The sequence below is a fragment of the Protopterus annectens genome, chromosome 1.part0, assembly GCF_019279795.1.
Source record: "Protopterus annectens isolate FY-2018-M chromosome 1.part0, PAN1.0, whole genome shotgun sequence".
In the NCBI taxonomy this organism is placed as follows: domain Eukaryota; kingdom Metazoa; phylum Chordata; order Ceratodontiformes; family Protopteridae; genus Protopterus; species Protopterus annectens.
In genome coordinates, this window is record NC_056725.1 from 605,141,213 (window position 1) to 605,157,315 (window position 16,103).

General features: G+C 38.8%; 1 protein-coding gene across 1 annotated transcript in view; it reads right to left on the minus strand.

The window, feature by feature from the left end:
• Positions 1–16,103, minus strand: part of HHAT (hedgehog acyltransferase) — a 3,149,942-nt gene that overhangs the window by 1,480,123 nt on the left and 1,653,716 nt on the right. The window contains exon 9 of the mRNA XM_044061752.1: positions 10,102–10,137. Within this exon, the coding sequence (XP_043917687.1) occupies positions 10,102–10,137 (36 nt within the window). The remainder of the gene's footprint in view (positions 1–10,101; positions 10,138–16,103) is intronic.

A 16,103-nucleotide genomic window follows, 5' to 3' on the forward strand; every position in this document is an offset into this window, starting at 1 on the left:
TTGGTTTAAGGGAGCATCCAGTAATTTAGCTTTAACATGATCTGGCAAGTTTTGCTCCTTAAGCCAAGCATGCCTTTTAAGTACAGACCCAGTGACAGCAACCCTGCAAGATGCTTCTAAAGAGTCAAAACCACATTGCAAAGTATGTTTATCAACCTGCTCTGCAGAATGCATTAAATCCTGTAATTCTTTGTGTTCAGCACAGTCAGAAATCAACATCATTTTCTGTTTAAGCAGTCCCATAATATGCTGCTGGTACTTTAACATATGAAGCTGGCAATTTAAAGCCCTAGTGGCCAAAGTAGCAGAAGTATATACCTTCTTACCCCATCTGTCCAAGGCTCTAGAATCTCTATCAGAAGGGGTAGGGTTTTTGTTAGCAGTAGCCTTAATTCCCTTTGGTCCTTGGGAAATGGTCTCTGGATCTGCAGTAGGATTCATGAAGAGGAACTTGCGAGAGTCAGGTACTCTGTAATACCTGTAAAGTGTCTGGGGAAATGCTAGATACCAAGAAAGCATCATCAACAATGTTCAGAACAGGAGGGATAGCTAAAGGTCTGTGTTGATGGAGGAGTAAGAATTCCCTAAGCCTCTTTTTGGAATCAGAGTAATCCTAGCTTTCCCAGCGGAAATGCTCCCTAAGAGTGTGCAAGGTTTCACCAAAAGAAAAATCTTCTGGAGGGGAAGCAGAGTGAATGGAATCCTCTGCATCAGAATCCTCTTAGGCAGATAAGGGCAAATCGTGGTAATCAGAAGAAACAGAAATATCAGATTCCTGATCAGAAGAATCAGAAGGAAAATCAGTTCTAGGTCTCTCAGAGGGGGAAGGCTGGCTTCCCCTAATTAAGGTAAGAAGGACTTCAGCCATACTAAGCATTTGTTTTTTAGGCATATGGGCCTGAGCATGCAATTGGGACATCAGTTTTCTAGGTGTGGGTCGAGTTTTAGGCCTGGATGAAGAAGATGGTGTTGGTTTAAAATGTAAGTCTGTAGGCCTGAATACATCCTCAGAAGCTGGTGCCTCCACAGCGGCTCCGGACACATCCAAGGTAGAGGCATCTGCAGGTTCCATAGTTGAAGAAGCATCTACGGCATACAGGACTCTGAATGGGTCTCAGTAGAGGCCTGTGAATCTGAGGTAGCAGGTGCCTCACTGAGTACCAGCGGACTGGCGACTAGCTTAATGGAAGCGTTGTCAGCAGTTTTGGACCTATGCGGTCTGTCTCTGTCTTTACCCTTACGTTTTTTCGGAATATCGATAGTCAGATGGCTTACCAAAGCCATTTCTAGATAGTTATACCAAGTACCAAAATAATTTGCTGCAAATATAGCCTGACGACGAATAGTTCTGAGGTTGAACAAGGCAGAAAACCGACAGCGCGGGACGTCGTGGTCTTGGCCTAAGCAAGGAATGCAGTATGAATGAAAATCTTTATGAGGTATTTGCTTTCCACAGGTAAGACAATTGTTAACTTTTACTGACATCGGTTAAGAGCAAGAAAAAGGAATCCCCAATGGGGTACTTAGCTTTTTTGAAGACTTCAGTTCTGAAACTCGAAAAAGAAAATTTCAGGAGTCGGCTGACTGGCACTTGTGAACTGCTTCTGCTTCGGGCACCGCGCAGCTAGAAAGACTGATGTAATGGTATCAGCTGCATGTTTTATACCCCTGACGACCTGACATCATGGAAGAAGAGACAGCATCCGACGCAGGAATCCAAGACTCTGGTATTCAGGCCGGCTGAGGGCTACCTGCAGGCAGATAACCGAAATGTAATGACTGCAAGAGTGAAACATGAAGAACATCTGCTGTCTTGAGGCCAGAAGAGCAATTGCTGTTAACAGAAGCAGTTGTTGGTTGGAATTCAGCCTTACAGAGACCAAAGCCAGTAAAGGGTCTGGTAAGTCATGTCAAAAAGGTACAGTGGAAAAAAAAAAACTTTGCAAGGAAGAAGGATTCCTTAGTATGCCAGTGTTAGTATGGAGATAATCCAGAGCTATTACTCCCTGGACATCAAAGAATGCTTCCCACCATCTTTCTGCAGTCTATATCAACTGGCACCAAAGTACTATGGTGGGACGACAGACCTAGTGGAAGAAGGCAAAAATGGTTTTATCGCAGGTATAGAGAAAACAGTTACGCATTTAACAGAACTTTCTAACACAACAACAACCAGCAAACTGGCAACACCAGAAAAATAGATGGGCAAATTTTCTGCCCTCTGATTCTTTGATCTGTGACCTGGACCTCCTAGCTTACCCTTAGCAACTCTATCAGTCTTTTGCTTTCTGTTAAAAACTTTGTTTTCATCTCCCCCTTCCTATGGGCTTCTCAGCCATGGGCTTGACCAATGAACTCAAGGTGAAGGGGTTCAAGATATAGCCTGACGTCGAACTTTTAAATGGAGTGGACACAGAAACTTTGATGAAATTTAACAATACAGTATATTATTTCTATCTTTTGCAGTCAAAGCAGTAGATGATTTGCAGATTTTAAATGCTTCATCAAAATGTTTTCTCACAATGTTTACTTTGTGGAAGGATTTTCTTCAAAGACTTGCTCTTCTTATACTCCAGGATCAAAACAAAAAAAGTTTTACAAATTAACCAATTAAAACAAATGGAGGCTGCAACAATGTAACCACAGAAAGAAAACCTGCCAAGAGACAGACTGAGAGAACAATATTCAGTAACATATATATTTTTTATTTTTATTTATTAATTTTTTAATCATAACTCAGGAAGAGGCTACAAGTTGTATCTATAGCTCTACAGAACCGCAACTGAAAGAAGCTGGAGACTAAGGAGAAAAATACCTAAGAAAGCAGAGGAAAGAAGAGATCATCACCTGATCTGAAAACAGGTATAAATGGAAAACAGTGACCTGGATCAGTAGATATGGAAAGATGAGGTAAATTACCAAATAGAGAAACTGCAAACATTAAGAACATTTTCAGTCAAACTAAGTAAAAAAAAAAAAAAAAAAATTGTAGTCCGGGCCTGCTTCTCAGATAGGAGGGCTTACATGGACCTAGAAAGGAAGCTTCGTGCACAGAATTATGGGTAAGGGCCAGTAGCTTTGGAAAGTTCTAGATACAGAGTTGCTAAGTCCTGATGGCTTAAATCCAAATGGCTGATAATAATGGACCTCTTCTCAAATCTTTAGTTATATACACTATGGAAAACTTGACTGGATGAACGGATCCTAAAGTGGATCCTTTTCAAACATAACCCAGAGTAAGTTAGTAAAAAATCTGTCTGGTTGTGAAGCACAGTAAGGTAGCAAACCAGCCTATATGTTTCTGTCAAATAATACTGTTGTATCTACAGTGGAAATTCAGTATAACATACATCTTTAGGACAGAGGTCAAGGACTGCATAGCATCAACAGATCTGAAAATATCAGTGAATTAATAGTGCAAAACTAGAAACCTTAGGTCAAATTTCCTTTTCTATATTCCATTAACTATTCCCTGGTTTACAGCATTTAATATTTTTAAGAATTTAAATTTGTCAGCTCAGTAGCACAAAGATTATCACTGTTACATCACAACACCTGGTTCTCCAACATTTCTTTCAGCTGGGGTGGCCTCTGCATGCCCTCCCTATATCTAAATGTTTTTTGCTGGGTGCACAAGTTTCATTCCCACCAGAAAAACACATCACAGGTGAATTGGTAATCTTCCAGACCGCCTATACATGTACATGGTGCACGTGTGTGTGCATTATGTTCCATGACAGACTGACACCATAAGAGGAATTAGTGTCCCTGTTTCTTTTCCTCCGAGTGCTGAGACAGGCACTAGCTTATATGTGACCCAGAAACTGATACAATGGGTAATCGAAGAATGAATGAAAGAGCTTTAAATCTTCTGTAATACAGGTTATGACATGTAAGCATGAGACAGCATTAACAGACTGCTATGGGTATGACATAAGCAATACAAACATGTTTATACATTATCAGTGCATTCAACACATACCACAAAATACAAAGCCACCACTCATATGCCATGAGTTCTGCAAGTGTGGCTTAAGATGGTTTTATCATTGCAAGATTTGTCATGTCATCCCCGAATTACACAACTAGCATACATCCCATTCTATGGCAGGTTAGGTCTAGAGCTTCTAAACATATGACAAAATGTTTTATAACATAAAGCATGCATCAACAGACAGCGAGCAAACTTTAAGAAAAGCCATATGGGTTCTTTAAAGTTGTTGGTTCATTCTTTATTAATGTTTGTGCACTTTTGCTGATGAAAGGTAGCATATATATCTGTTGTGATGCTGTTTTACATCCGCTGCAAGGACTGTAGTGCAGGATGGTGGTGACAATGAAGATCTTCCTTATTTTCAGAATTGTCTCCAGTTCAATGATTAGAAAGAATCTTGTTTTTTTCACTAACTATACTTGTTCTAAAACTTAAAGTAGTGTTCATATTTCTAAAACACACCTTAAATTAATATGTTGGAATGAGGAGTATGAAACTGTCGCACAACTGCAGCACACAAAAGCCAGTTAGTGTTTCTCTCTAGCTTTCAAATGACAGTACCAATGTAATTAGCAGCTGCTGTGACACGTGACAGATGCCTGTGATTCACTAAGCAGTTATTAAGCAGCAAAACACAATGTACTATTATCAGGTGAATATCAGTCAACACTTTTTCATTAATTCTGTTGTAAGGTAGGCTGGCACTCTGTTTACTTTGTTGTTTAATTTCAATCTTTAAAAAATGTTAGGTATAATGGGGTAAAGGAGAAGCCAGCCCTCATACAAATGGAATCAACAAGAAAATATCTATCCATCCATCCACTTATCTATCAGAAAGATAAAGTAATGCCTGGCCATAAATATTTATAAAGGTATTAGGAAAAAATCTATTATGGATGAATCTGCTGGCAAAGAGAAAGGAAGCCCTGCATACGACACAGTTTGCATCTCAGGTGCCTGCTGAACTGGTAGAGGGAAGAGAAGAGTGATGCGTCATTGTCTGCTCACCTCTCTTGGGGGGAGGGGGGAGTGTGTGGTGAGGTATGGTCTCTATGGCTGAATCCTAAGTGAAGACTGTGGATCACATGGAGGGTGGGAGTGCTATTTGAATGAGTAGAGGGCTTTTGATATGAACATCCACTGTATCAGCCCTTTACATACCCAATCCCTTGGATGGCTTGGAGAAAGGGATGGTTGGGCTTAATTGAAAAAAAAAATCCTTATTATATAGATTAAAACCTTTACTCCTGGATCATTCATCTCTAGCCCTTGGGAATGACTAGGCCATTGGCATAACTAGGGAATAAGTCTGAAAGTCAGAGAGGTTTCAGGCCAAAAAGACAGCAAAAAATCTTGTTACTGAGCAGCAGACGATTGTCTGTTTGCATAACTGCATTCAATTGAAATGGAAAAGAAAAGCTACAGGTGATTGTCAAGCAACTCTGAACTCTGGGTACTCATGTCATTGCAATCCTGGACCAGCACTTATTTTGGGTACTACCTGCTACAATTTTACTGAAGTTATACAATATGCTTTTCTGCAAATGCTATACAATAATGATCCAAGCGAAAGTAGCTGTGTGGCAATGTACACACACATAGATATGTACACATATGGATTATGGTACGACTAACTGTACAAAGGGACTGACGATGATGTGGCACCAGCCAGCACACTGAATGCAATCCATCAAATGCAACTGTACATTTTAAAATCAGAAATATCAACAAATTTTGTGTGGAATTTCATTCCTAACCTTACCAATGCAATGAGCTATGCTTCCTTCAACTACTTGAGCATCGGTTTTTAACTAACAAAACTCAAACAACTGAAAACTCCAAAAAGCTATAGTCTTCAGTGAAATGTTTGTCTTAAAACATAAGTTTTCAGTAAATAAAGTCTAGAGGCAGTTCTATGATAAGTTTATATAACATAATCATGGAAGAAATGCAACTACTTCTGTAAGATTGTCTAGGAACCACATAAACAGTACTCTGCCCCCACTTTAATTATCCATCCCAACTGCACTGAGCTCACTGCTCAGATGCATGTTTATATCATGTGACTAATTTACCACTTCTCAATACCAGCATTCACATTTAGCAACACCACTTATTTATTTTTTCCAAAATCTGAACTGAAGAGTTTCTATTAGCAAAACTGCTGCAGCCAACTTTATTATTCACAGCAAACTAGCAATATGAAACACAGTGTAGGTCCAGTAACCAATAAATAAGTTTTTTTCTAGGCTTTTTTTTTGCCCCTTTTCCTGCCAACCATCAAGTCTCCACCTGCTGGACTTGAGCTTATTCATTCCCCTGTGGTTTCTTCCACTTATAGGTTCACAGGTTCAAAGAATGTTACTAGGTTAATGGCCCTAGAGCCCTTACAAGCCTAGACTTATTCATCCCAAATTTTCCCAATTCTCTGTGGTTAGATGAGTGAAGTTCGCAAAGGTAAGGGTCAACTCTTCCTCTGTCCGGGAAGGACATGAGTGCCACCCAGGAGTGAATTTGTGGTCACCCATCCATTGATCTAGGTTGCATTTGAAGAGGGTCAGGGAGGGGCTCTGTTTCACATGAATTTGGAAGCTTGTTCCAGAGAAGTGGCAGTCTCTGGGAGATGTATCTATCTCTTCAGCATGATCTTTTCATGTCAGAGGCTATATTAAGATCCCTGGAGTGAGCAATCCCTGTGCAGTTTGATTTACGAATATGTAGCATTTCCATCAGGGCTGGGTCAGAGACTGCCTTGTAAGTCAGACACTGGCCACCCTTTAGCAACCTGTAGGAGACAGAACACAGTGACAGGGCTTTCAGTCTTTCTGTGTAACGCTTGTTTTGTGCACCCTGTAATTTCATGGTGAGAAACCTCTGTGGTCTCTCCAATTGTTGCAGGTGTCTGGTGAGGTACATGCAAAAGGGACCACTGTACTCAATTATTGGTCTGATGAGGGGCACATATAATGGAATTATAACATCCTTAGATCTAGATATGATGCCTTTACTTATAGAATGTGCCAGACAGAAGGACTTCCTTACTACTGTGGATAGGTGATGGTCAATGTTCAGGTTGCTATTTATTTATTTATTTGCATCTGTTTACAAGGATAGTCCAATGGGCCAAGGTGAACCCATTTTTGCTGGAGGCCTGGGGAGAAAAGCTCCAGACATACTACAATTATGACTTTGTACAATAACAGAATTGTATGGCAACACATTATACATATACTGAAAGTACTATGGTAGCACATTGCACATGCACTATAAAGCAATACATTACATGTGAGCAATGTAGCAACACATTATATATGAGCAATATAATGCAATCCAATACAGCAACATACAATAAACAGTCCTGTAAGAGCAGCATACAATAGGACCAGTCCTTAGAGAGTTAGATCTTGGCTCATAGTGATATGTTTAGCAGTGGGTGCAGTTAGTGATAAGAAGAGCTTGATGTGAAATCAAAGTAAAATGTAAGATGGTAATCTAGGTAGTTTGTTATAGGCTATCAATTTGAGTACCCAGATCACACACCAGTGGGTCAACACTAAGGGGGATGCTGTCTATAATGTAATTAGCAGAGATGATAGCTTTCCAAAGGGAATAATAATGCATTTTTTTGCATTTAGCTTTAATCCATGTCTTTGGCACCAATCATTTGTCTGTGCTAACCCAATCTGCAGTATATTAACATTGTTGGGGGACTCAAGGATTGTTCCCCAGTTTGCAATCATCATCGAGCTTGGTCAGCCACAAGCCATCCAAGTGTGCATGGACTTCCAAAAAATGAAGTCCAAACATTAAGGGGCTGTGATATGTTACTGGTGACTGGTCTTTCTCTAGAGATGAAGTCACTCACTTTGACAGTATGTATCCTGTTGGTGAGCCAGCTGGCTAACCATCTGGTAATGTAGGGGTTAGTTCCCAACTGACAGTGTGTATCTATAATACCTGAGTAGGGGATTGTGTCAAATGTCTTGGCTAGGTCAAGGAAGACATTATGCACTTGCTTTCTCTCGTCCAGGGCCTTGATGATGTTCTCAAAAAAGTCAACCATGTTTAACAGGGTATGAAATACCTTTAACAAATCCGAACTGGGTTGGGTCCAGAGTTTGGAGAGCTCCTTGTTAATAAGGTCCATAATGATCCTTTCCATGGCCCTGCAGATGAGGTTAGTCAAGTTTATGGGTCTATAATTCCCAGGGTTGGGTGATGGCCCCCCCTTTGTGCAGAGGGATTACTGTTGCTGTCCTCCATTCCACGGGAACATAGCCAGTTCACAGGCTGTGGTTAAAAAGAGATTCAAATGGGTATGCTAGGTCATGTTTTAAGTTGTTTAAAAGGCAATGTGGGATGTTGTCTAGTCTCACTGATGCCATGTTTTTGGCCTTGGTGAGTGCCCAGATGATCTGCTCTCTTGAGATAATACACTAAGGAATGGTAGCAGGTATACTTTGAGGTATGACTGGAGGGGACAGAGGGGGGTGAAGTTTGCTCCAAATCTGTTAGCTACTACCTCCAGTTGAGTATGGGTGGGCCCATCCACAACCAGTTTAGTGCATAGCTGGGTATTCCCTTTTAGATTTCAGACACAGAGTAGAAGAATGCCTTGTAATTATCCTTAGATAGGGATGCTTTTTTGTTTCATAATTACCTTTGGAGGACTTGACAACATATCTAATTTGTTTTGTTTAAACTAGAAAGGGATTTTCTTTCTCTGCTGAGTTTAAAGACTGACAAAACAGTCCTCAGGTGATTGTTTACATCTGCTGAAATCTTTACTTTCATTTGGAAAATGACAAAGTTGCAGAAAGCATGGTACAGATCAATCTGGTTGACAACCTGTCTTCACACTGTGCTCTCTTTATTATGTGACAGAATTTAACCCTTCAAAAACCAATGTTAAAAGCATGCATACATTCAAAGCATGCTTAAAACAAAAACACAGTAAATACAAATATAATATATTGAAAATGAGTTTGCTCTTTTAATCATTTAAATTAAGATAATTATGGGTTCTTAATAGATTTTCAATATATTTATTGTATGTAAAACTGACTTTAACGGGTATTTAATATTGTGTATCCTTGTTTTAAATGTGCATTGTATGTATGCTTTTTAACATTGGTTTTAGAAGGGTTAAATCCCATTACTTCTGATTGGTTATTAGTCATCATTTGTCAAGTTGTGATGTTATAAAACTGGAAGTCACACTTTCTTTTTGAATATTCTGATGGAAGTTCTTTGAACTGTTAAGAGAAGAAGCTCTTAACCGACATTTAATTTATTATTTTTTGTCAAGTATTTGCATGTTTCAGTGTCCCTTTTTTAAAGTCTAAATTCTGAAATTATGGTTCTTTTCTTTATTATGAGCAACAGTAAAGTCTCTGGAATGCAAAGATAGCTAGAGAGTTAATTTACAGAGATGATGTCAAGATTCTTTCAGTGAAGTTATCCTTAAATAGTTTGTGTGAATCCTGTCTTTCTTGAGGCTTTTGCATAATCCTTTCAGCATTTGTTTGTCAGGTACAACTCACTCATGATACTTTACAGAAATTCAACATGTGAAGCATACTGCAGGTTTTATTTCACAGAAGTTTTGCCCAGACAGCTCAGCACGTATCTTATTTTCTGCATGTCAGCAATAAATATAGTTGTAACTCTCTAACAGCCAAAATGTTCAGCATAATTGATTAGGTTCAAAATAAGTACTCAGTATGCATCCACATGCAATCCAGCCAAATTATGCATCAATTCACATTTTCAGTTCAAGTTTTATTAGTTCATCACTAGACACAGTCAAATTACTTTTACAAGTCAGGCTATTTATGTTAGCTCACTGGTAAACCACAAAAAGTGCACTGGCAGCACCTTTGCTACTAGTATATAAAATAATGATGCAAAACAAATGCAGATTATGGGGATAGTAACCCTGCAGTTGCTGAGAGGGTACATCCAGCAAATCATGGACAGGCAAATTGTGCAACAATCAACATTGCAACAGGTGGATGCACTAAGTTTTTATCCATACCACACAGTATTTGATAGTACTCTCATATATAAAAAGTTGTTCCTTAAATCACATAAAATGGCTGTCTTACCTAATGAGCCAGCGATGCAATCCAACGTCAAAATTTCTGTGAGGAATGCAAAGGAATATGGTTACGGCTGAAGGAACAATATCATGAAGCTTCTTAAAAATTTACAGTTTTGATGCTTTTCATTAAGAAGAATATTACAGGAGTACTGATTGATTTTAATTATGTGTAATAACCAATGGATAAGCCACAAAAGCATACACTAGGAAATTACAATGGAAACAGTGCAATAAAAGACAAGTGTGAAGCAAAAACCAGAAAACATTCAAAAAGCAGCACAAAATCTGAGCTTTCTGGATATCTTCTTTGTGGTACACCACTGGCAGGGCCAAGTCAGAAGGTCCAAATCCAAACTAACATAAATGTTGTTTATTACCTTACAGACCACTCTTTCTCGGATATAGACCATGAACTGTGAGGCATCCTATCAGATCAGGCCTTTTGAGAAAATGTCACTGAGAGCAGATACCAGAGTCTAATCTTGGCACCCAGCTATACTTTTCACTAACTCTTCATAATGCTGAAGGTAAAAGTTTGCTACCCATCTGAAGCAACTCGTGTTCCTTAACATATGCCTAGGTATAACAAAGGTAATATTCATTTTGTTTAACTTAAAGTTATTAAAGTAAAAGTTATTTTTAAATTCAAATTCTGAGGCACAGAGTCCTGCCCTCCCCTGAGCAGAATGCCATACCACCACACAAACTACCAGAGGTCAGAGAGCCTCTTCTCACCTGAACCTGCATCAGTGACGTACTAAAGTGATTGGTCTCACTTGTTGTCTTGGACTTGTCGTTTTAGCTGCAAACTGCCCTCTGCCCATTTACATGAACAAAGAATCAGTAGTTACTCAGCTTCTGAAAAAACACAAAATGACGCATAAGGAAGTTTGAACTATAAACTGTACAAGTTATTCAAGACTATGAGGCCTAATCATTCTTTGGGAGTGTGAAGATTGGATGAAGATAGATGAATGCTGCCAGCCTAGCCAGATAGAAGTTTATACATAATTCTATCATTTGTAAATATGAATGTTGAACTACAGACTTGTTTTCTTATTTGAAAGAATATGCTGTGAAATGTTGAACTTTAAACAATGTAGCAACATTGCCCTTTGCTGTAAAGAAAGCTAAGTCAAGCATTTCTTGTATTTCCTTTGAAGTTGAAATTATTTCATGCCTGCCCTTTTGAAGTTAGAATTTGGAGTCGATGAGTCTGGAGTGAAGCATCCTGCCTATTGTTTTAACTTAAGGAATAATTACTAGAGTTTACATGTGGAATCTCTTTTATTGATGTAGTTTCCTGCAGTTGCAAGATAACAATTATATAGTATCTGTTAGCCTGGGAATACCAGGAAAGTGTAAAAGAAATAATGTAATGGGAACAAGGACTGCAATAGCAATTTAAACAGAGATAACCAGAAGGCATTACGCATTTGTTGTCTTGACCATCCAACTCACAGCACTGTCTTGCTCATATGTAAGTTATCTTAGACTTGTGTTTTCTTTTAGAAATAGTTAGGGACTAGAAAGATTAGACTAAGTGTTTTTCTGTGATGTCAGAACTGTACTATTGAATTATTTTAAGTATTTCTGTGTGATCTCTGAACTCCTGACTAACACTGTGCAGCAGAAAGTACTGTCTTGTGGTTTTAATTATTTATTATTATTATTATTATTCTTTTGGCTTTTCCCGGTTAGGGGTCGCCACAGCGGATCACTTGTCGGCTCATGATTGGCAGTGGAGTTTTACGGTGTCGAGTTGCCAGCCAGGCACCCAACTTTCCACAGAAGGCACACACACACACACACACACACACACACACACACACACACACACACACACACTCATGACTAGGGCCAATTTAGAGTGTCCACTCCACCTACAGCATGTCCTTGGGATGTGGGAGGAAACCAGAGAACCCGGAGGAAACCCACGCGACCAAAGGGAGGACATGCAGACTCCGCACAGAAGGCACCCCAGCCGAGTGTCAAACCAGAGAAACTCTTGCTGTGAGTTGACAACACTAACCGTTGCATCACCGTGGTCGCCCTTTTAATTATTTATTATTAAATATTTTAAAATCTTGTAACTGTGGCTGGTTTGTATACAGATAAGTTAAGCTCTAAGAGTACATTGCATGTATATAAGGATCCTGTACCAAGTCACTCTAATAAGCCTTGGGTGCTTTGCACACTTACCAATTGGATAATAATATTGCACAGTAATAATTGGGCACCCTTTTAAGGGCCTTTGGGTAGCTGATAAATATTAGCTGGGTGGTGACCAGTGGTACTACCGTATAGTCTGGGTAAAAGGGGACAGCTGGAGAATCTGTGCCAGCCTTCTCCAGAAGTGTCTATGTGGTTGTATAAACTCTTATCTCAAAGTGTGTGTGTGTCAGCTACTTGGGCAGCGACACGGAGCACTGGTTGGACAGAGTGGGTACTGGAGATTTTAGCTTGCCCAGTTGGCTGAGATCTGGACCCTATAGCTGTGCCAGTGGAGATTCTTATTGGGGACCTGGAGAGCATGGGAGTGACCAGTCCCAGAATGACTGTGATCTCTGTGTGCTCTTAGGAGAAATTGCACTTTACGGTGTCCTCATATGTGAGATGCCCTCTTTGGTGTTAGTGGTGAGGATTGAGGCTCCTTGATTGCTGGGCCAGGGCACGGGCGTCACAGGGAGACTATACAGAAAACGGTACCAGTGATAGGTTAGGTGTAATTCATCATGCAGGTCATACCTCTCTATACCACTTTCCTTTTCAAAACTACATGAATAAATGGATTCAGTGTAACTTTTATTAATTATAATTTGGACAAACACCTCAGGACTCCTTCACCAAAAAATAAACTTCATCCAGAATGTAAATTATAGTACCTTTATAGCCTTTCTGAAACTTGCCAGTGCTTGTACATTAAGCTTTCTTTTGAAAGTGTAAGTGAAAACATTTCCAGTTTCCATAATGACATATGAATAAGCAATTAATAATGGATGTAGGCACAGTCATTACTAGGAAATAATCAATTGCACAAAATATAATGATGCACAAATTACCAGGAGAGGTTTTCTGTGCTCCAAAGGGTTCTTTATTTTCCAATAGTGCTCATACTGAAGGAGATTACTATATTTAATATGGCTTAGACATTTGAAGGAGCCTGCATTTTTTTAAAATAACTTTTGCTTTAATAACTTTAAGTTAAACAAAATGCAATCCTTGCACTGTCTTGAGTTTTGAATGGTTTTGTGTGAAATCAATGACTGGATTTGTTACATAGACTCTCCTATTCTACTTTTACTTGCTTATTTTAATATACATGATGCTTGTGTGTGTTTTATACATTACTTATCAAAATAAGCTTAACTAGTTTGTGTACTCTTCAAACACGCAATCTATCCCTAAAATTATTAAGTAAGCATCATCAAAATTATACTGAAAAGTGTATTTGTAACTATGTTAGAATTAAATAGATCAAAGTGGAATCTACTAATGTGACATTTTTGTTTCATACAAGTAAAAATATAAAAACTGACTAGTGACTCATGAAATTAAATAAGTTTAAAAAAATAACATTTGAACTAACTAGTAACAAATACAGAACAAAGTATTATCTAGCCTATAAAACTGGGTTATTCTTCATTCCCTGCATATCTCAACAGTTGCCAAAATACAAGCATTTTGGCTGACAGTGACTGAAACATTTTGTGTGCAATCCAGCAGCAGTGCTGTGTAAGAAATGAGTTTTTAAGATAATACTGGTTCTAAAACAGAACTACAAGAGCGATAAATAACAAGAGAAGTATGCTGGGACTAAAACGTGTGTACCATGCAAATCCAACTTGTATGATCTTGTGTAGTAAGAAAGGAACAGCGATGTACAAAAGGTTGCTGTTTACATGTGTGATGATGTACAACTAAAAAGAGGAGGGGCAGTTCAGTATTTCTAAGCCACATACAAATGTGCAAGTCCAAAGGCACAGCTAATGTAAATTAGGCCAATGCATATCACAGATAATGTCACCGTCTGGAATGTTACATAGTATGTTAATATTTTTACTAACTAATATCCGAGAACAGCAATGCACATGTAAGTGCTTTTAGCCATATATGTCCATCGTCTGCTATGTATTAACAATAGTATAGTACTGGTTCTGTCTCTGCAGTGAGGCATCTATCCACATTTGAGGCAGCTACTCTACCTGCAGTTGACAAGAGATTCACTGGGGAATTTAACTGGATTATGTACCATGCAAATTAGTTTTCTGAATCCCACTTCTGCTGAACTCTGCATCTCACCAAAGTGAGCATAGAGATTTCTCTGTTCTGACAATTTTTTATGAATACCAACCAAAGTTTTACTGGAGAAGGATGCCATCAAGTCATTTGCAAAAGAGAAGAAAATATGCTAAGTACAGAAGAGCTGATAAAATTTTAGTATTAGATGTACAAAAAATAAAAATATAGTATGTATGTGTGCATTATTTTTGATGACTCATGTAAACATGGTAGAGGATTAACAGTTAAATGCATTGTTATACCACCTGTCAAGCTGCTTGGAAATAAAGCTACATGCACTTAAAGGATGAATGATATAATTTAGTTTTAATGGCAACAGAAAAGAAAATATATTGCCTTTACTATTAATATGCTAAGTCTGGTAACAAAATGGGAACTCGTAAGAAGAACAATATAACTATCAGTACTAGTTGAAGGATATATCTGACTTATCTCAGTTTTATTTCATTTCTTCTTTCATCTTCTTCACTAGATGAAATTTAATCAGTTAGGGTACCTTTTTTCTATTATTCAGCTACTGCTCTAGTCTAGTTTTCCACCTGGCGGTAGCAGCAAAAAACAGAGCTCTAACAATTTTACATTCTGATTAGTCACAGTGTTTTATTACTTTTTAGCTATTCTCTTATAAAACATCATGTTTTCTTACATTACCTGAAGATCGTGTAGTAGGTCAAATTCTTAAGTAATTATTTATGATAGTGTAGTGTACTGATAAATAGTGACACAAAACTACAGAGGAGGATGGTTCCAGGTAGCTCAGGAATGAAGACTGTGTCCCAGGTTCAACTAGTGTCACATCTTGGGTGTCAGAGCAGCTGGCTAGCTATGCATGTCAGAGGGTGGCTGTACTCAGCTCTCCCACCCTGCAGAGAGAGGCACTCACTACATGGTGGAGACCAAGCAGTGTAGCAAAAGGGAAATAAGCTAGGTAAAGGATGGATGCCTCAGGCCTACCAAGCAAAACCTTGCACTGTAGCTGAAACTAAGTGTGTGACTAGGCCCAACAATACAGGCTACAGCTTTGGCAGGATTGCCTGCAACAGTCAAGACAGGTGTTAGACATAAAACACCTAGCTTTCTAGGATGAACAGTCTCTCCAACAGCCATCTTCTATCACTGCCAAAAAGCTTACAAATGCAGGAGTTGTGAGTTAAATCCCTACTAGAGGCAAACAGGATCCCCTCCACTGGGTGACGTAGGATGTTACTCTTGGTAGGGATGTGGGAACACCAGGGTCATTCCACTGATGGAGGGGGAATGATGGCTGGCATGCCAGGAAAGATAAAAATGTAGAGAAAAAAGCTTCACAAAAAAGAACTCAAGTACACATAAGATGAATGTTGTACTGTATTAAACATTTTGGTGTGTTCATCTTGAAGTCATGAAGACATTCTGAGGATTACTGCATTGTCCTATTAACAGGTCAATAATCTAAAAAGGGCAAACCTTCTAGAGAGGTGTGAGAGTGCCTAAACCTGAAAATTACTTAAGTCACTACTAGTAAGTACATTTTAAGACATAGGAGGGTTTTGCCTTATTTAAACTGGTTAAAGATGAAGGTGATAGAACCAAGTTGCAGTTCTCCAGCTACCACCATGCTGAAACTCTTAAAATGTTCTGGCAAACCACAAATTCATTATAGAGTACTTGACACAGAAACCAAGACAGAGATTAGCAATGTTCACAGGCAGGTCCCTTAAACAT